This window comes from Hemitrygon akajei, chromosome 19 (genome assembly GCF_048418815.1).
Source record: "Hemitrygon akajei chromosome 19, sHemAka1.3, whole genome shotgun sequence".
Lineage (NCBI taxonomy): Eukaryota > Metazoa > Chordata > Chondrichthyes > Myliobatiformes > Dasyatidae > Hemitrygon > Hemitrygon akajei.
Genome location: NC_133142.1, coordinates 5,310,601 through 5,332,675, shown reverse-complemented (window position 1 = coordinate 5,332,675; position 22,075 = coordinate 5,310,601). Strand labels below are relative to the sequence as shown.

General features: G+C 45.5%; 2 protein-coding genes across 8 annotated transcripts in view; both read left to right on the top strand.

The window, feature by feature from the left end:
* Window positions 1–12,017, top strand: part of podxl2 (podocalyxin-like 2) — a 59,621-nt gene extending 47,604 nt beyond the window's left edge. For all 3 annotated transcript variants that reach the window (XM_073072014.1, XM_073072013.1, XM_073072015.1), the window contains 3 exons: window positions 713–774; window positions 3,902–4,081; window positions 5,943–12,017. In XM_073072014.1, coding sequence (XP_072928115.1) covers window positions 713–774; window positions 3,902–4,081; window positions 5,943–6,149 — 449 coding nt within the window. In that variant the 3' untranslated portion in view covers window positions 6,150–12,017. The remainder of the gene's footprint in view (window positions 1–712; window positions 775–3,901; window positions 4,082–5,942) is intronic.
* A 6,739-nt stretch (window positions 12,018–18,756) lies between these two features.
* Window positions 18,757–22,075, top strand: part of abtb1 (ankyrin repeat and BTB (POZ) domain containing 1) — an 84,675-nt gene continuing 81,356 nt past the window's right edge. For 3 of the 5 annotated variants that reach the window (XM_073072011.1, XM_073072010.1, XM_073072012.1), the window contains exon 1: window positions 18,757–18,908. In XM_073072011.1, coding sequence (XP_072928112.1) covers window positions 18,853–18,908 — 56 coding nt within the window. In that variant the 5' untranslated portion in view covers window positions 18,757–18,852. The remainder of the gene's footprint in view (window positions 18,909–22,075) is intronic. The other 2 variants (XM_073072008.1, XM_073072009.1) reach the window with 1 other exon arrangement.

Here is a 22,075-nt window from a genome sequence, read left to right as displayed (position 1 = left end):
ATCCAGGCAACATCCTTGTAAATCTCCTCTGCACCCTTTCTATGGTTTCCACATCCTTCCTGTAGTGAGGCAACCAGAACTGAGCACAGTACCCCAAGTGGGGTCTGACCAGGGTCCTATATAGCTGCAACATTACCTCTTGACTCTTAAACTCAGTCCCACGATAGATGAAGGCCAATGCACTGTATGCTTTCTTAACCACAGAGTCAACCTGCACAGCAGCTCTGAGTGTCCTATGGACTCAGACCCCAAGATCTCTGATCCTCCACACTGCCAAGAGTCTTACCACTTATACTATATCCTACCATCATATTTGACCTACCAGAATGAACCACCTCACACTTATCTGGGTTGAACGCCATCTGCCATTTCTCAGCCCAGTTTTGCATCCTATCAACAACCAGGCCCTGAACCAGCATGGATAACTTACTTTATTGCAACACTGAACTGATTTCACAATCAATGGACTCACTTCACTTTCAAGGACTTTACTACTCATGTTCTCAGTATTTGTTTTATTTGCCCAATTTGTCTTCTTTTGCACACTGGTTGTTTGTCAGTCTTTGGTCATATATAGCTTTTCATAAATTCTAAAGTATTTCTTTATTTTTCCCGTAAATGGCAAGAAAGCGAACCTCAAGGTAGTTTATGGTTATATGAACATATTTTGATAACGTATTAACTTTGAACCCTGTTTACTTTGGTGATCCAGGTACAATACCAGCAAAGGAAGTTATCGCCATGCTGGGAGATGTCAAGGATCATCTGAGAGAGGTGAGTCTTCACGGACACATCCCGCCATTGACAGAAGTCTTATAATGAAGTGTCTTGGGTTGGAGTGGTGAGGTTGTAGAGCTTCAGATGGCATTGGAATGATTGGAGTCGTGGGGAAGTGGGGGTGGGGGGGGAGGTGCGTGAATCTGGTATTCTCCACTAAGTGAGTTAATAGAACAGTGCTGACTCTTTGGGCCATGATGTTGTGCTCAACCTTTAACCCACTCTAAGGTCAATCCAACCCTTCTCTTCTATAGAGCCCTCCATTTCTCTTTCATCCATCTAAGAGTTTCTTAAATGCCTCTAGTGCAGTGCAATGGTAGGGGTCCCTTACATCTTTTAATTGCAACGGACCTTCCCCCACCCCCCCACCATTAACCAAGGACACCAGGTTGGGATCCCCTGCTCTAATGTATCTGCCTCTAGCACCACACTTGGCAGTGTGTTCCATGCGCCCACCACTCTGTGTGTAAAAACAACTTGCCTCTGACGTCCCCACTACACCTTCCTTCAATCACCTTCAAATTATTCCCTCTCATATAAGCCATTACTGCCTTGGGAAAATAGTCACTCGATTGAGGTCTCTTATCATCTTGTACACCTCTATCATGTCACTTCACATCCTCCTTCACTCCCCCCCCCCAAAAAAAAAAGACCTGACTCGCTCGACCTATCCTCATAAGACATGCTCTCTAATCCTGGTTAAAAAGTTGTCAGGGCTGTGGAGAGGGTGTGGTGAAACTTTCCCAAGGAAAGTTGGTGGATTAGCAGTGGGTGAAAGATACAAAGTGTTACGCACAGCTGGTAGCACAGCCACCTCTCAGTACCAGAGGCCTGGGTACAATCCCGACCTCATGTGCTGTCTGTGCGGAGCTTGCACGCTCTCTCTGTCACCATATGAGTTTACCTTTACCTTCAGTTTCCCCCATGTCCCAATGCCCTGGTGGTTAGCCGCAGTAAATTGGGCTCCAGTGCACAGACGAGGGGTAGAAGCTGGTATAATCAAGATGATAAGAGGCATTAATCGAGTGGCTTTCCACAGGTTGGAAATGGGGTGATTAAGGTGTTTGTTGGAAGGTATTGGGGGGATGTCAGAGGTAGGTTTGTCGCACAGTGAGTGGTGGATGCCAGGGATGGTGGTAGAGGCAGATAAGTTTAAGAAACTTTTAGGTAGGCACATGGATGTTAGAAAAATGAAGTGAAGTATCAAATCGATCATAGAATAGATTAAAGTGTCAGTAAAACATCGCAGGCCAAAGGTCCTGTACTGTGCTGTAATTTCCTATGTTCTGTGTAACGCTTTACAGTCCCGCTGATCAGGTGTCAATTCCCGCCACTGCCTGTAAGGAGTTTGTATGTTCTCCTGTGACCACATGAGCTTCCTCTGGGTGCTGTGGGTCCCTCCCACAGCCCAAAGATGTAGCGGTCAGTCAGTAAGTTGTGGGCAAGCTACATATTGGTGCCAGAAGCACAGCGACACTTGTGGGCTGCCCCCAACACATCCTCGTACTGCGTTCACACAAGTGGCGCATTTCGCTGTATGTTTCATTGTAGCTGGTTCCTTAAGTGTATTATAGCTGGTGTGGTAATGGGGTAAAGCTCCCACAATGGTGTGCGTCTCAAATAGCCTCTGACAATCAAGCCCAGCTCCTGGCTTTCAGGTGTGGCTTAGCGACGAAGCCTCGTGGAATTGTTTCTGCAGGCAGGAGAAGGGGCAAAAGTGGGTTTCTGGAGCCTTAAAACCAGTCTCTTTGGGCAGATGGGGTTCATCAGCTCATCCAGGGGAAGAAAACCTCAAACCTCCATTGCCTCTAGGCTGCACCCACTCATGGGGAAGGCTTCTGGAGCAAATCTGGAGCTGGAGTTCCCAAGGCAGTCCTACGTTCAGTTCCACGCTGACTGGCAACTTCTGTAACACCGCTGATGCCGAACTGCTGCTCCTTTGGGGTTCATCAACTGTGTGGGGGGGGGGGGGAGCCTGTTACAGGGGCAACAGCCATGACACAATATTGTACTGCCGTGGGTTGTGTATCGAGACAGCCAGGGTGCAACAGCCATGGTCGACCCTGACCGACGGAGGCATCTCTCACGTGTGACAAATAAAGCTAATCTATAATATCGTAATGTCAACTCCACTTTCTCAGTCAGAGAATGGGCAATGACATATGGCCCCGTGATATCCAACGACGTTGCTATGGAGAGAACAAGGATCAACTTAATTCACCCTCGACATTTACATGTATTAGGAATTTGCTGTGGTGTGTTGGTGTGACATGCAACCAAAAAAAAACTTTCCATAATTGTAAAAAACAAAGAATTATATAAAAATACAGAGGTTAAAGTATAGATATGGAACAAAATGTGCATAAATACTAATAAATGCTCTCTTCTTCTATTCTCCACTCTGGCCTTTCACCTGCCTATCACCTGCCCGTAGCGCCCCTCCTCCTTCCCTTTCTCCTATGGTCCTCAATCCTCTCCTATCAGATTCCTTCTTCTCCAGCTTCTTGTTTGGAGACTCGGGAATACCGTTGCACTCAGATGTGGAAGGATACTTCAATGCTGTTTCCATAACAATTTTTGCCAGTCAGAGTTGTTGGCCCTGTGCTGAACCCCAAACTAGAGGGCCAGTGGACCACTCTTAGTTTGGCCTCTATTCTTTGGCCTATTTGACATGGGAGATACTACTTTACTTTATTGTCACCAAACAATTGACACTAGAGCGTACAATCATCACAGCGATATTTGATTCTGCGCTTCGTGCTCCCTGGAGTACAAATCGAAGTAAATATAATAAAAATTTAAATTACAAATCGTAATTAGAAAATAGAAAAGGGAAAGTAAGGTAGTGCAAGTCAGGTCCGGATATTTGGAAGGATATTTACTAAGAGCCAAAGCATAAAACCTTGCCTCCGGTCAACATAGCTCTCTGGGTCATTGAGGCATGTAAACCTTGAAACCATGACAAGGTTGACTGTTTATTTATTTCCATAGATGCTGCCTGACCTGCTGAGTTCCTCCAGCAATTTGTGTGATGCTTTGGATTTCCAGCATTTGCAGACTTTCTTGTGATTATAAAAACTGGTTTAAAAAGCTAATGTTGGTGTCCTTGCTGCTCTCTTTGTAGATCGGAATCCAAAACATCAGCTCAGCCATGGGATGCCAAGGGAGACCCAACCAGCCTCGTGGGGATTACGGGAAGCTCTTCATTGTGCTGGTTATCATTGGCTCGATCTGTGCTGTGATCATCGTCTCGGGCTTTGTCTACATCTGCTGGCAGCGGCGGCTCCCCAAGTTAACCCACATGGTCAGTGCCACGTAGCAGACTGCGATGAATGATTGACGTCGGAGTGGAACAGCGGAGAAGGCTGTCTAGGATTAAAATGAGATCTCAATCAAACTGGGCCTGTGGGCCAAGAAATGGCAGCTGCAGTTTAAATGTGAGATGTTGTATTTTGTTAGGACAAAGCAGGACAGTAAAAGGCAGGGCCTTCTGCAAAGTTTGCAAATAGAGAGACCTAGGGTAATTAAATAAGTAAATGGGTAAATTGGGTTATGATTGTCATGTGTATCGAGGTACCCTGGAAAACTGTTCTACATGCCATCCATACAGATCACTTCACATCAGTATATTGAGGCTGTACAGGGTAAAGCAATACAGAACAGATTCTGTAGTGTCATAGTTACAAAGAAAGTACAGTACAGGAAGATAATAAGGTGCAAGGGCCATGGCAAGGTAGATTGTGAGGTTAAGAGTCTATCTTGTCTTACCAGGGGATTGTCTTATAACAGTGGGGTAGAAGTTGTCCTTGAGCCTGGTGGGACGTGCTTTCAGGCCGATGGGAGAGAGAGGAGAAGAGAGAATGTCTGGGGTGGGTGGGGTCTTTGATTATGCTAGCTGCTTTTTACCAAGGCAACGAGAAGTGTAGACAGAGTCCATGGAGGGGAGGCTGGTTTCCATGATGTGCTGAGTTGTGCCCATAACTCTGCAGGTTTTTGTGGTCTGGGGCTGAGCATTTACCAGACCAAACCAAGCTGCATCCAGTTAGGGTGCTCTCTATGGGCCATTGCTAAAAATTTGTGAGGATCATTGGGGACTTACTGAATTTCTTTAGCTTCCTGAGGAGTAGAGGCACAGGTGACTTCCGTTGGGCGTGGCGCCTAAGTGGTTGGTCCAGGACAGGCTGTTGATAATATTCATCCCCTCATAACTTGAAGCACTCAGTCTTCTCAAACTCAGCATCATTGACGTAAATACCTCCTCATGGAGCTCATCGAGGCACTGAGTTCAAAAGTCAAGAGGTTATGTTGCAAATTTATAAAACTTTGCTTAGGCCATATCTGGAGTGTTGCGTACAGTTCTGGTCGTCCCACTATAGGAAGGATGTCGAGGCTTTGGAGAGGGTGCAGAAGAGGTTTACCAGGATATGGCCTGGTTTAAAAGGCATGTGCTAACATGAGAGTCTGGGTAAACTTGAGTTGTTTTCTCTGGAGAACCAGAGGCCGAAGGGAAATCTGATAGAGGTTTATAAGAGTATGAGAGGCCTGGGTACAGTAGACAGGGTGTATCTGTTTCCCAGGGTAGAAATATCCAATACCAAGGGGTGTGCATTGAAGGTGAGAGGGGGTAGGTTCAAAGGGGATCTGAGGGGTAAGTTTTTTACTCAGAGTGGTGGATGCCTGGAATGCACCACCTGCTATGGTGGTAGAAGCAAATCCATTAGGGGCTTTTAAGGGACGTTTGGATATGCACATGAATATAAGGAAAATGGAGGGATATGGATGTTGTGTAGACAAGAGGGATTAGTTTTTGGGGGGTTTTAATTTATTCTTTAGCTGTTTTGGCACCACGTTGTAGGGTGCTGTACTGTTCTGTGTTCTATGTTCCCTGTACGCAGTTTTGCCTATTTCAGATGCCAAAGACTTGAACTGAGGTGAATTTCTCGCAATGGCTTGCATTTCTCTCCCACATGTGTGCAAATAAATATATAAGGCAAATTTCTGATACCTGTCTCCAGATTCTGAAGAGATAAGACAAGTGATCAGGTTGCCATGGATGAGTTGGGGCAAAGGGTCTGTCTCCATGCTGTATGCCACTATGATAATGTTTAATCTTGATATTTCTTGTTTATTGATTATATTAATATTATTTAATTCTTTCCCATCAGTCCCATGGTGAGGAGCTCCATTTTGTTGAGAACGGTTGCCACGACAACCCAACCCTGGACATTACGATAGACAGCACCGTGGAGATGCAGGAGAAAAAGCCCAGCGTGAATGGCGATGCCATTGAACGTTCCGGAGGCTGGAATGCCCTGGTGAACAAAAGGTCGAAAGATGAGGGGGACAGTTTTGAGGAGGACACACACCTTTGAGGGCCTACACCGCTTGAAGTTTGGAGCAGAGGCCCTCACTGTTGGGTGAACCCAAGCACTTTGCAACAGAGGTGCTGTTGTTTTGTAAGGAATACTGCATCCATAAGAGCGTAAGGCATAGGAACAGAATTAGGCCATTCAGCCCATCGAATATGCTCCGCCGTTCCATCATGGCTGATTTATTTTCTCTCTTAGCCCCATTCTCTTGCCTACTCCCCATAACCTTTGATGCCATTACTAATTAAGAACCTATCAACCTCTATTTTAAATATACCCAATGACTTGGCCTCCACAGCCATCATGGCAATGAATTCCACAGATTCACCACCCTCTGGCTAAAGAAATTATTCCTTGTCTCTGTTCTAAATGGATGTCCTTCTATTCCGAGGCTGTGCCCTCTGCTCCTAAACTCGCCCATTAATGGAAACATCCTTCACACTCGCAGTCTATCTAGGCCTTTCAAAATCTACAACACCCTCTCTTTATCTTTGTGCTGTGGTATCTACAGAATACAAAGATCAGAACTAGACGTGGGCAGCTGACACTATCTAGCCCCCATCATCAACAATCGGCAAATAATAGTTTGGGGGAGGCGGGGTTTGCCACGTACTATGTGAGGAGGAACAGGAACCGCAGAACAGTTATCAGCTACGGTCCATCTCAGAACTTGGCCTAACATCTGGGGTATTTTGATATTTTGACATTTCTGAATTCAGGCGGCAAGATTACTTGAAGTTTCAATCCATGGCTGCCTCTTGTGCCAAGCTGAAGCCACCTTCAGGTTGGAAGAACAACACCCTATATTCCTTCTGGGAAGCCTCCATTCTGATGGCGTGAATATCAATTTCTCCTTCTGGTGAACTCTCATATCAGATTCTTTCTTCTCCAGCCCTTGACCTTTCCCACCCACCTGGCTTCATCTATCACCTTCCATCTAGCCTCCTTCCCCTCCCCCCACCTTTTATTTCAGGCATCTCCCCACCTTCCCTCTCAGTCCTGAAGAACAGTCTTGGTTTGAAACAAGAACTGTTTACTCTTTTCCGTAGATGCTGCCTGCCCTGCTGAGTTCCTCCGACATTTTGCATGTGGTACTCTGGATTTCCAGCATCTGCAAATCTTCTCATGTTTGTGATTTAGTTGAAACCGGTTCATTGTCTATACAAAGCGAGTTCATGTGGCTGGTAAAATAGGCGTGTGTAAGGATCTTCATGTACAGGGACTGGGGCCTCTGCATTAATTGCCTAACCCTTGGTCATTGACCTGAAACATTCACTTGTTTCTCCTTCCCTGAATGCTGGCTGGCTGGTTGTGTATTTCCATATTTTATTGCCCACCCTCATTTGTCCTTGACGCCATTGCAGAGGGCAGGATTAGTTTACCTTTATTTATCACACGTACGTCGAAACACACGGTGAAGTGTGTCATTTTGCATCAATGACCCACACAGTCTGAGGATGTGCTGGGGGCAGCCCACAAGTGTCGCCACACTTCCATCGCCAACACAGCATGTCCACAACTCACTAACTCTAACCCATATGTCTTTGAAATGTGAGAGGAAACCGGACCATTTGGAGGAAACCTACACACTTATGAGGGAGGATGTATAAAACCCTCGGAGACATTGGAGTGAATTGAACCTGGGTGGTTAGTGCTATAAAGCATTTCACTAAACACAGGACAGCAGGTTTCATTCAGTGAAAGATGCTGTTGTACCAGATGGGATTTTACAGCAGTGTGGTAGTTCAGTGACCACTTTTACTGATGCTTTGCCTTAAGATAGAATTTCACATTTGTTTGTGTAGCTGTGGTGGGATTTGAACTCCCATCCCTCAAACATAAGTCTGGCATCATAATCGCTGTGCTGAGGTACAGCTGAGGTTATGTGTTGGCCTGGATTTCTCTGTGCGCTGTCGAGATGAATTAGCCAGTGTTGGCATGTGGCTCGAGTCCATTGTTGGCTGTGATTCAAATGATTTAATTTGAGTTTAAAGTTATTGTCAGAGGTATTCATACTCCGGGTATAAATGCCATGAAAATGAGCGTTTTGAAGCAGCAGCCCAGAACATAGAATGGAACAGGCCATTTCCTGCCTGGGGAAATATTCTCTGGCTGTCTCCTCTATTTGTGCCTCTTATTATCTCAGGCACCTCCGAGTACAAGTTACCTCTCATTCTCCTTCACTCCAAGGAGAAAAGCCCTGGCTCACTTAATCCATACCATATGCCCTCTAATCCAGGCAGCATCCTGGTAAATCTCCTCTGCTCCCTCTCAAGATCCCAAGATCCCTCTGTTCCTCCACACCGTTAAGACTCCTGCCATTAACCCATCGAGTTTGACCTTCCAAAGTGAATCACTTCACACTTCTCTAGATTGATCTCAGTCTGCCACTTCTCAGCCCAGTTCTGCCTCCTGTCAATGGCCCTTTCCTTTGATAATCTTCTACACTATCTACAACACCAAGTACATTACAAGATGAGGACAAACATAATTTAACAGAATCTTAAATTAACATAAATCATACATAACTTACAAAATCAATAACAAAATAAACATAATGATAATAGTGCAAGTATTTTATTTGGAGGTACGGCACAGTAACAATCTCAACCAGCCCGCTCTACCCAATTACACCCATGTGACCAATTAACCTACTAACTCGTAAGTCTTTGGAATGTGGGAGGAAACCCTGCTGGTCATGGAGAGAACATAGAAACTCCTTACAGACAGTGGTGGGAATTGAACCTGGGTTACTGGTGCTGTAATAGTGTTTCGTTAACTGCTAAAGCTGAGAGTGAAAAATATATAGTCTGAGGCAGTGTTAGGGCTTTTTCAGGTTGGTTCCAGAACTTGTTTGCAGTGGGGAAGAAATGATTGTTGTGGGTCTCTAGGCTGCTGTATCTCGTGTCTGATGGCAGCATTGAGAAGTGTGTGTGGCCCGGATGGTGGGAGTCCCTGGTGAATCGTGTTCTGACTTGTGACTCTTGACTTGTAATGGACTATCATCCCACTCCTAATGTCTCTTCATCATGGTCACAATAGACCCTTGAAGAGAACTTGAAGAGATAATGCTGATGATAAGATGCAGTCATTATTTGTTGTCTTTTAGCAGAAGTAGTGTAACTGAGAGATTGAAAATAATGGGATGACACAAATATGAAACCCAGAAAGTTGCTAGACGTAGTGGGGAAAAATCACAGTGGACTATGGTTTTTGGATTCTTATTGTCACAGGTGGTAGATGGTAGGGAGGAGATACATCTATGCCAAAGGAGGTGGAAGGTGCTCCTTCCCTTCACTGGCCTGCAGGTCACCCATGGGCAAGGTGTAGACCTGCTTAGTCCCCCGATCAGGGTCATGTGAAGACATGGGAACAAGTGGCGGATGGCTGTATGAGCTGCTGGTGCACGTCACAAGTTCTGGATATGTAACCACTGATGCCAGGCAGACAATCTCTGAAGAGTATTGGTAATGGCTGGGGTCACCCGTCTTGTAAAAATACACTAAGTACACTGCAGATGCTGTGGTCAAAGCAACACGTACAACAAGCTGGAGGAACTCAGCAGGTCGGGCAGCATCCGTGGAAACGAGCAGTCAACGTTTCGGGCCAAGACGCTTCGTCAGGACTGAAGAGGGAGGGGCAGGGGCCCTATAAGGAAGGTGGGGGGAGGGGGGAAAGTGCCAGGTGAAAAACCAATCAGAGGAAAGATCAAGGGGTGGGGGAGGGGAAGCAGGGAGGGGATAGGCAGGAAAGGTGAAGAAGGAGTGTAAGGGGAAAGCACTGTGTAGTAGAAGAAGGCAGAATCATGAGAGAGGTGATAGGCAGCTGGAGGAGGAGGCAGAGTGAAACTGGGATGGGGGAAGGGAGAGAGAGGGAACTACCGGAAGTTGGAGAATTCAATGTAAGGACACGCCCAGAAGAAGGCAAATGGGAGGTCACTTCTGCAGAAAAAATTGCCAAGAACAATCATGGTCATGGAAACCTTATGACCACCTACATCATACAACATAGCACATCATGATGATGATTGTCACAGGTACTAAGGTACAAAGAAAAAATGTTTTGTTTGCCAAAGGTACCAAATATTTAAAAACAAAAAGCTACCCTTTTTAAATAACAGAACAGCTTTAGGCACCTACCAGTCTTTGGGAACTTCATTGGCTACTGATGAAATAAGTACGTCCTCAGGTACCACTGCAATATCTTCTCTACTTTCCACACAGAATGAGAATGCACTTGGTGATACCCTGGCGACTTATCCATCTTAATGTGCTGTAATGCTGCAAATACCTTATCCCTGGTGATATTAATGTCCTCCAAAACATCTCTACTTTTTCCTCCTATCACTTGAACAACCATGATTTTCTCCTCTGCAGACACTGAAGAGAAATGGATGGCATGGTAGCATGGTGGTTAGCGTAGGGTTCAATTCCTGCTGTTGTCTGTAAAGTGTTTATTCTTTCTGCCCATGACTGTGTGGCTTCCGGTTTCCTCCCACATTTCAAAGACGGTACAGTTTGGTAGGCTAATTGGTCACATCACAGGCTCACTGAGCTGATAAAGCCTGTTACTGCGCTGTGTCCCTAAATAAGTAATAAATTATCGAGGTAGTACAAAGGGAAAACCAATAACAGAATGCAAAATAATAAATGTTGAAAGGTCTTGATAGAGGGGATGTGGCGAGGATGTTTCCCATGATGGGGAGGTCTAAGACCAGAGTGAGCCTGCGATGTGACCAGAATGGGGGATGTCCATGCAGAACAGAGAAGGAGAGGAATTTCTTTAGCTAAAGGGTTGTGAATCTGTGGAATTTGTTACCACAGGTGGTTGCTGAGGCCAAACAATTGGGTATATTTAAGGCAGAGGTTGAGAGATTCTTGCTTTGACAGGGCATGAAGGAATACAGGGAGAAGGCAGGAGATTGGGGCTGAGAGGGAAATGGATTAGCCATGATGAAATGGTGGAGCAATTTCGATGGGCCAAATGGTTTAATTCTACTCTTGTATCTTATGGTCTAATATTGTGCTACAGTTACTGAGAGAGTGCAGTACAGGCACGCAATAAGGTGCAGGGTCATAATGAGGTAGATTCTGAGGTGAAAAGTTCATTTTATTATATAAGAGGTCTGTTCAAGAGTCTGATAACTTTGGGAGAGAAGTTTTCTTGAGCCTGGTGCTATGTGTTTTCAAGCTTTTATATCTTCTGCTTGATAGAAGGTGGGGATGGAGGGGAATGTTCCGGGTGAGAGGGGTCTTTACATTGCTTGTAATTGTGTTTTAGTTGTCGGCTGGGGTTTGTGGCAGGATGTTATGGCCTTCAACTGAAATGGTGAAATAGCTGGAACAACATTGCATGGTGAAACCCACTAGTTGGACCTGGTGTTGTATGGAGCCAGCCATCCTGATCCCAATCCCAGTCTTTTGGTCTTGGGAAAGTGCATTTGTACGGACCCAACCATTCTGATCCCAGTCCCAGTCTTTTGATCTTGGGAAAGTGCATTTGTATGGACCCAACCATTCTGATCCCAGTCCCAGTCTTTTGATCTTGGGAAAGTGCATTTGTATGGACCAAACCATTCTGATCCCAGTCCCAGTCTTTTGGTCTTGGGAAAGTGCATTTGTATGGACCAAACCATTCTGATCCCAGTCCCAGTCTTTTAATCTTGGGAAGGTGTGTTTGTATGGAGCCATACTGATCCCAATCCCAGTTAGTGAAAGGGGTAGAAAGTGCCACTAAAATAAACAGTACTTATTCCATTCCCTAAGAGAAACTCTGAAAAATTCCTGATAATTTTTCCCAAAGTGGAAATAGCTAAACCGGGGGTATGATTTTAAGGCAATTGGAGAAAAGTATAGGTGGGGGGGGGGGGGGGGGGGGATGTCAGGGGTAAGTTTTTTTTTTACGCAAAGAGTGGTGGGTGTGTGGGAGCAGATACATTAGGGACACTTGGCTGGACACATGGGTGAGAGAAAAATGGAGGATTAAATTGGAGGGAAGGATTAGATTGATCTTACAGTAGGTTAAAAGGTTGTCACACTATACAAGGGCTTGTACTGTACTGTTCTATCATTGTTAATCAGTTGATGAGTGTATATTCGCTGACTCCTGGCCCATGAAATTCTACATGCTTGCAGAACACATTAAAAGCAATAATTTGTAATATCAGAGTCCAGGCCAGTACCAACCATATCTCATCGGGGTAATGGGAAGGATGATGAGTGTGATGGGGTCTCACAGAAAACAGCCTATTTTATGGGAAAATCCTGTAACTGAGCAAACAGAAACTGTTTAAACATCAGGGGAAGCAGAGTCTACAGCAACTTGTCCCAGTGAAAGCAGGGAAATTGACCCAAATAAGGTACAGGAAGTGGAGAATATTCTATGCAATCTCAGTAAGTCACCTTCTGACCTGGGACTCTACATGAGAGATTCATAAGAAGATATGAACTAGGAGCAGGAGTCACCCATCTGGCCTGTCGAGCCTGCTCCACCATTCAATAAGATATGGCTGATTTGGCCATGGACTCAGCTCCACCTCTCTACCCCCCCCCCCCCCCAATAACACTTAATTTTCCTGCTATGCAAAAATCTAACTGTGTCTTAAATATATTTAATGAGGTAGCCTGTAGTGCTTCCCTGGGTAGAAAATTCTACAGATTCACTACTCTCTAGGATAAGCAATTTCTCCTCATCTCTATCCTAAATCTACTTCCCCTGAATCTTGACACTATGTCCTCTAGTTCTAGTCTCGCCTACCAGTGATAACAACTTTCCTGCCTCTATCTTCATAACTTGGTCTGTTTCTATAAGATCCAACTTCTTCGTTTGCTGATTTCTAGTGAGTATAGTCCCAGGCAATTCAATCCTTCTCGTAACGCTAACCCTATCATATCTGATGCCTGGACTATAGGGCCTGTGTAATAGGGAGCGGTTGGCGTCACTGGATCTTTAATCCTTGGAGCACAGGAGAATGATAGCTGACCTCATGGCTGTTTATAAAATCATGAGGGATATGGAGAAGGTGGACAGTCCCCAGCGTTGGGTAATCTAAAGCAGATACAAGACAGGAGAGATTTCAAAGAGACCAGAGATGTAACTTCTTTACACAGAGGGTGATGAGTAGCTAGAATGAGCTGCCAGTGATCGAGTTGGGTACAATTGCAATATTTAGGAGGCATTCGGGCTTGGAGGGTTATGTGCCAAATGTGGGCAACTGTGGCAAAGCAGGTTAGTATGGACCATTTGGGCTAATAGGCCTATTTTGGTGCTGTATAACCTCATGACTGCATAACCTCATCTGCCCAGCTTCCAAAGGCAGTATATCGCCTCTCATGTAAGGAGAGCAGAACTCCAGGTATGGCCTCACTAGTACCGTGATCACCTCCATCATGGTAGGCTGTCAATCATTCATTCCGACTGCTTTCCCCCCAACTCTGTTAACAGATTTCCCTTGTCTCTGTTTCATTCACGTTTACCAGAACCTTCCAAATTGACTTACTGGAAACAAGTCATTGCCGTAAGTCAGACAATGTTGACTGCTTCCCAAACAGAGCGGTAATGTTCAAATAGACTTGGTCAAGATCTCGTGTTGTGTTTTTTTGTAGATCATTTAGGGAGATTGACCACTGTGATAGTTAATAACTCAACTGTCATTGTATCATGACATCAGCAGGACAGTAGAAGGCAAATTAGACAACCTTGGCCCTCCTTGTTCTGGTCACTGCTGTATTCCTCTTGGAGATGATCACTTTAAATGAAATAAAGTTGGTGCCAATCTGAAGCCTTGGCTGATAGATCTGTTTAAGTGCAATTGTCTTTCAACCATACATGCGAATACAGCCAAATGAAACATCATTCCTCTGCCTATGAGCAAAACACAGTACAACATAGTAGATATAGCTCAGAATTGTAATAGCAGAAGAACACAGTTACAAAAAAAAAGGATAACTTAATCCCTGAGCGTCATGGCTTGCAGATTGATGGTGCATGGACGTTGTCCTGGAGCCACGTTTCTGCAAGGACAGGCACACAGCAGTTCCTCATCTCGTGCAAGTGGCAGCTGCAGATGAACACAATCCAGCTTATCTTCCACTGAGCGAACACTGGAGAACAGCACCAACTGTGTATCACAGTAGAAGAGGCATCTCTTCTGCTGACAGGAGTCATCACACTTTGCATATTTCAAAACTATTCATAAAAGTACAACATATCAGATTCATTTATTATACGTACATCAAAATGCACAATGAGATGCTTCAAATGCACTTTGGTGGAAGAAATAATTGGGCAGACTATTATTTAGATGGGGAGAGAATTCAAAATGCAGAGATGCAAAGGGACTTGGGAGTCCTTGTGTATGATAGTCTGAAGGTTAACCTCCAGGGTGAGTCAGTGGTGCAGAAAGTGAATGCATCGTTGGTATTCATTTCTAGATGTATAGAATATAAGAACAGGGATGTGATATTGAGGCTCTAAAAGGCACTCGTGAGACCATACTTGGAGTATTGTGTGCAGTTTTGGGCTCCCTATTTTAGAAAGGATATATTGACATTGGAGAGGGTTCAGAGAAGATTCACGAGAATGATTCCAGGAATGAAAAGGTTACCATAAGAGGAATGTCTAGCAGCTCTTGGGCTGTATTCACTGGAGTTCAAGAGAATGAGGGGGGGATTTCACAGAAACATCCTGAATGTTAAAAAGCCTGAACAGATTAGATATGGTAAAGTTATTTCCCATGATAGGGGAGTCCAGGACAAGAGGGCACAACTTCAGGATTGAAGAATGTCCATTTAGAACAGAGATACGGAGAAATTACTTTAGTCAGAGGTTGGTAAATCTATGGAATTTGTTGCCACAAGCGGCTGTGGAGGCCAAGTCACTAGGTGCATTTAACGTAGAGATAGGTTCTTGATTAGCCAGGGCATCAAAGGGTATGGGGAAAAGCAGGGGAGCGGGGATGACTGGAAAAATTTGATCAACTCATGATGGCAGAACATACTTGATGGGCCAAATGGCCTACTTCTGCTCCTCTATCTTATGGTCTTAAATGCATTACCAACCAACCCACCAAAGCATGTACTGGGGGCAGCCCACAAGGGTCGCCACACATTCCAGTGCCAACATAGAATGACCAGCGTTCAGCAAAACAACACAAACAGCAGCAGCAAAACAAACTCCTTTACCCCCACCTACCTCCTCACACATAGAGATAGGTCTCCAACCTCAGGACAGACAGCACCTGAACCTCCAGTCCTTGGTCCTGGACTGTCAAACATTCAGGCCACATGTTTGACCTCCAACCCCTGTGATCTGGGGTGGGTTCCACCAGCCCTCATGACTGTCCCCTGTATGGACCTTGAACTTGGGAGTCACTGACCAAAGGACCATTGCCTGCCAAACTGATGGGATTACTGATTGCAGAGTACATCTTGTGCTTCAAATCAGTACCTTCCCAGTGATATAAAATCAATATGTCATGTTTGCAAACACCAAAGCCACTGATGTGGCCTCTTGGGAGGTTAGTGCTGATAGGCAACAGAATCTCTGACTCCTGGCCAAGAGGCTATCGGATGTACAAAACTCTACCAGCTTTGAGAACTCATCCCAAGCAACAACTTGTGATCTGATGACTGGGTTCAGAACAACGCACACAATGTGGCAGAAAGTTGTCGACTCAGCAGCTCCATCATGGGCACGAGCCTCCCCGGCATCGAGGGCATCTTTGAAAGGCGATGCCTCCATAGGCAGCATCCATCATTAAGGACCCCCATCATCCAGGACATGCCTTCTTCTCATTGCTACCATCAGGGAAGCGATATAGAAGCCTGAAGACACACACTCAACATTTTAGGAACAGCTTCTTCCTCCTCGTCATCAGATTTCTGAATGGACAATGAACTCATCTACACTACCTCACATCTTTTTCTTTTTTTGCTCTTTTTGCACTACTAATTTTTATATTATCTATATATATATATATATATATTCCCTTTACTGTAATTTATATATTTTTATTACAGTATTATGTTTTGCAGTGCAATGTACTCTGCCACAAAACAACAAATTTCACGATGTATACCAATGATTATAATCCTGATTCTGATTCAGGAATTCAGTGAGTCTGGCAGCATTCAGGGAGGGGAATGAACCGTTCATGTTTTGGGCAAGTCCCTTCATCAGGACAGGAGGGGGGGAAGAAGCCAGAATAACAAGGGTGGGGGTGGGGAGGAGGAGGAGCCCATGCTGACAAGTGATTGGAGAGCAAAAAAAAGAGGTTCATTGTCCATTCAGAAACCTACTGGTGGACAGGGAAAAGCTGCTCCCATGCTGAGCTCACCAATTTCATCAACTTTGCCCCAACTTCCACCCTGCCCTAAAATGTACTTGATCCGTTTCTGACACCCTCTCCCCTTTCTCAATCTCTCTGTCTCTACCTACTGATTTCCATGGCTATTTTGACTACATCTTCTCACCCTTTTTCTCAGTTCTTTTGTCTCCGCCAGGATGAGGTTTTTCTTTCCAAGACATCAGAGATGTCCTCCTTCTTCAAAGAATGGTGTTTCCCTTCCTCTTCCACTGATTGTTGCCTTCACCCACATCTTCTCCATTTCCTGGACATCCACACTCACCTCTTCTTGCCAATTTAACATTGATAGAGTTCCTCTTGTCCTCACCTACCACCCCATAAGGCCTCTGCATCATTCTCTGCAATTCTACCATCTTCAACAGGATCCTACCACACAACGTACCTTTATCTCCCCCTTGCTTCCCTCCCCCCACCATTCTCTGCTTTTCTGCAGGGATTGCTCATTCCATGATTCCCCTGTCCATTTGTCCCTCCCCACTAATCTCTCTCCCAGTACCCATCTCCTGCAAGCAACAGAAATGTGACACCTCCTACCTCACCTCCATTCAGGGCCCCAAAAAAGTCCTCCCAGGTGAGGCAACACTTCAATTGTTGGGGTTGTCTATTGTATTTGATGTTCCTGATGTGGTCTCCACTACATTGCTGAGAACAGACATAAATTGGGGGACCACTTTGTCGAGCACTTCCGCTTCATCCACCAAGAGCAGAGTTTCCTGGTGGCCAACCATTTTAATTCCTATCCCCATTTCCGTTTCAACGTGTTGGTCCGTGGCCTCTTCTTCTGCCACATTGAGGCCACTTTCATAGTGGGGGAGTAACACCCCATATTCTGACTAGGTAGCCTCCATCCTGATGAAATGGACATTGATTTCTCCCTCTGGTATTTTTTTTTCCTTCCCCACCCCCTTGCCCTCCCTTTTCTTCTAATACCTACTCTGTCCTCTTACCTCCTCACCTGTCTAACCCCTCCCCCCGATTACCCTCCTCCTTCCCTATCTCCATGGTCCCCTTTCCTCTCCTATCAGGTTCCTTCCTCTCCAGCCCTTTACCTTTCCCACCCACCTGGCTTCACCTCTCACCTTCCAGCTATCCTCCTCCTCTCTCCTATCTTCTTATTCTGACATCTTCCTCCTTCCTTTCCAGTCCTGATGAAGGGTTTCAGGCTGAAAAGTTGACTGTTTATTCATATCCAGAGTCGCTGCCTGACCTGCTGAGTTCCTCCAGCATTGTGTGTGTGTGTGTGTGTGTGTGTGTGTGTGTGTGTGTGTGTGTGTGTGTGTGTGTGTGTGTGTGTGTGTTACAAGTGATAGGTGAGACCAGGTGAGGAGGGATGAAGTAAGAAGCAGGGAGGCGATAGGCAGAAGAGGAGAAGAGCACAGGCTAGTACTGACCACATCACGTAGGAGTGGGCAGGACGAAGAGAGTGATGGGGTCTCGCAGAAAACTGCCTATTTTACAGTATAATTATTAACTCAGCAAACAGAAACTATTTAAACAGAGGTGTGTGTTACTGACTGTTATGACACTGGCGATTAGGGCAGCAAAGAAGGTTCTCAATCTCTGGCATTCCTTCATGTCAGTATCTTCTTCTTGGTTTTCACTACTGTCAGTCATGGAAGTCCCAGGTGGAGACTCAGGAATACCGTCACACTCAGATGTAAAATGATTTGTCATTGCTGTTTTCACAACAGAGTTTTGTTTGACCAGTCAGGGCCTGGGTGGCCCTACTAAGAGCCAAAGCATAAACCCCTGACTCCAGCCAACTTAGCTCTCCAGGTTAATGAGGCACTCAAGCCTCCAAACCACGACAAAGTTGTGGCCCTCTTAGAGGATTTAAACTGAGTTCCTTCTTCAGAAAGCCCCTATCAAGTTCGGTGTGTTCCAAAGTCCCATCTAGCAAAGACCTTCAAATACTCCAGGTGAAGGGTCTCAGCTTTAAACGTCGACTGTCCATTTCCCTCCACAGATTCTGCCTGACCAGCTGAGTTCCTCCAACATATTGTGCGTCGATCCAGATTCCAGCAACTGCAGTCCCTTGTGTCTCCAAGCTACACACTACATGAGAAAACTGCACATTGCCTTCTTGAGCCATCGCAAGTTGTAAGGCGAAGGCATGAGCAGCGTCGCCAGGCTCAGGCGGGAGGAATAGTTCCTCCTCCTGGCGGGCGACGGCGCTGTGATAGGATTTGCAGCTGAAGGACCTGTTCCCTCCTCCCGGCGGGCGGCGGCGCTGTGACAGGCTTGCGTAGCGACACCGCCCCCGAGGACGCATAAACAACCTGTCGGTGCTACGGCAGCTTGGGTCAATGCATCGAATCGGCGGCTGGGCTTCGGAGAGAGATGGACATCAGCGAGCTCTTCGCCAGCTGTAGGAAGGGAGAACTCTCCAGAGTGCGGTGAGGATCGGGGGCGGGTGTGAACCGTCAGCGGCTGAGGACGGTGTCAGGGAGATAGGCCGGGTTCGGATCAGTGACAGAAGGGGAGTGGGGACGGATTGCCTGGAGATGGTGGAGTGGTGGGTCAGGGGTCAGAATGTCCAGAAGGAGAGGGGGTGATTGCTCGGCCTGTCCGGGGCAAGAGGTGGTGGGGGGGAGAAATTGATTGTGTGGCGAGGGGAGGGGTTGATTGTCGACCTGTGAAGAGGAGTGGGGGGATTGATGGGGTAAGGGGAGTGGGGGGATTGCGAATAATCCGGGGTCGTATCTTACTGTAGGTGCCAAGTTACGGGGCTCCTGTACAATCGGTGGTGGTTGTTCATCCTCTCCAGCGATGACAGTAAACCTGTGCAGGAGAGTTTTTCTACTGGAAATGCTGTTGCACTTGGGTAGATCCACTCTCTTGACCTGGGAAATCCAGGTCCAGTGGTAATAGTCGTCCTAAACCAGGGTCTTCCTTGGCTGCAGTAGGTGACCATGACTGCTTCCGTGCCTTGTTAAGCCCTTTGTTCTGCACAAAGCAGTGCAGATTGCACACGACAAGCCTCTTCACTGGTGGTTCTACCCCTCCCTGGACACCCCCTACAATGCTTAAATTGCACTGCCCATGTCCTAGCTACTGGGGACTTCCCATCAAGTTTTGTTCATTAACTGAACCAACCTACTTGAGATACTGGCATTATTGGCAGAGTTCAGAGAATGGTTTCATTTGATGAGTGTGAGGGTGTAAAATATACTACCTGCAAGGATGATGGTGGCAAAAATGTCATCATAGGTAGGATTTTAATGACTATTTGGGTGCTACAAAAAACAGGTCATCATCATCATCATTATTATTGTGTGCTGAGAGATGATGTGGGTGATCATGGCCATCCATCTGTCTTTAGTTCCCTGTGAAGAAGAGACCCCCTTTCACACTGTTCTTACTCTTCTCTTTCCATGACCATGATTGTTCTTGGCAAATTTTCCTCAGCAGTGTTCTGCCATTGCCTTCTGCTTGGGCAGCATCTTTCCCAAATATGTGACCCCAGCCATCATCATCAATACTGTTCAGAGATTGTCTGCCTGGCGTCCGTGGTCGCATAACCAGGACTTGTAAATGCACCAGCTGCTCACATGACCATCCATCACCTGCTCCCATGGTTTCACGTGACCCTGATCAGGGGGTGGGGGAGGCTAGGCAGGTGCTACATCTTACCCAAGGGTGAGCTGCAGGTTACAGAGGGAAGAAATACTTTACACCTCCTTTGGTAGAGACATACCTCCACCCTGCCGTTAAATTGGTTTAGTATTGTTCGATGTACCAAGATCTGGCCTTCACCGTTGGCTTAGTTACTAAGCCCGGTGGAACTGTTTCTACTGACAGGAGAAGGGGCAAAGGCAGATTACTGGCATCTTAAAACCAGGTTATTCAGGCAGATGAGGCTCATCAGCTGTGGTTGGCAGCTCATCTAGAAGGAGGAAAACTGATCTCAAATCTCCATGGCCTTGTGTCTACAGGTTTCCCCCGCTATCTGAAAGTAGAGCGTTCCTGTGAAACCGTTTGTAAGCCGAAATGTCGTAAAGCGAAGAAGCAATTACCATTAATTTATATGGGAAACATTTTTGAGTGTTCCCAGACCCAAAAAATAACCTACCGGATAGCACATAAAACCTAAAATAACACAAACATATAGTAAAAGCAGGAATGATATGATAAATTAGAAATAATGTATGTACAGTGTACTTTTGCTTACCAGAATCAGGAAGATTGAGCCAAAACCAATTTGTAGAAAAAAATTGGCACGTACACATATGCACGTACACCTGCCCGCGCAAGGCTTCACGGTCATGGTAGTCTTTCTTGGGGTAAACCAAAGTTTAAAGCGGCGCCTTTTTTCTTAAAAGCGAAAATCCTCTTCGGATTTCTTTAAGTTAGGGAAAACAGGTTACTAATGTAGGTCTTTCGTAAAAGCAAAGTGGCATAAAGCAAACTTTCATAAAGCGGGGGACACCTGTATACCCACTCATGTGTGTGGAAACCCCGAGGAAAAATCCAAAGCTGGAATCCCTAAAGCAGTCCCACCTGGAGTTCAACACCGACCGGCAACTCCTGTGACACCGCTGTGGCCAAACAGTATAATTTTCTGCTGTTCCTCTCAATTCATCAGTTGTGTGGAAGGGTTGGGAGGGAAGCATGCTGCATGGGTAGCTTGCTCTCCGTCTGGTACTGTCCTGGCTTGCATATCATGTAGACAGCTGGGATGCAATATCCATGGTCGACCATGACCAACATAGGCCCTCATTACCAAGGTACACTTAAAATAGCATCCATATGGTTTTTTTTAGTACAACAGTGCATCAAGGCAGTGCGTACAAAGGAAAGCAATAACAATGCAGAGTACAGAGTTAGTAACTGTGGAAATGTAATGCAGGCAGACCGCAAAGCACAAGACCAACCCGAGCTGGACTGTGTGACCAAAACTTCATATTGTAGTAGGGGACTAATTGATAGTCTTAGAACAGAGGGATAGAAGCTTTCTGTGAACCTGGTGATAGATACTTCCAAGCTTTTGTATCTTTTGCTCAATAGGAGAGGGAAAAAGAAACTGTTTTCAAAACCCCCAAACACCACTACTTTATAATTTCCTGTTAGTCTTGTGCTACTTTATGGAGATACAATCAATGTTGATAAGCTATCTTATGAATTTATATTTATTGTGTTATTATTATTATTATGTTCTTTAGTGTGATTTTTTTTTGGGCGGCGTTGGATCCGGAATAACAATTATTTCATTCTCCTTTACACTTGTGTTCCGGAAATGACATTAAACAATCTTGAATTTTGAAATCATACTGATGAGAAGTGGGAACTGGCATTTATGCAAATTTGGCTGCCAGATACAAAATGGACCAAACAGTCTCCTTCTCTATTTACTCTGTTTGCTGAGAATCATAGACAAGCCCATTACTTGTTTCTGTTTAGTACCTGAATATCAGCAGCAATACAAGACAATAGAAGCAGAATTAGCCACTTGGCCAATGGGGAATGCGTTGTCATTCCATCAAGGCTGATTTATTTTCCCACTCAACCATATACTCCTGCCTTCTGCCATGGCAAGTTGGATCATTTACCACGGAGGCAAATG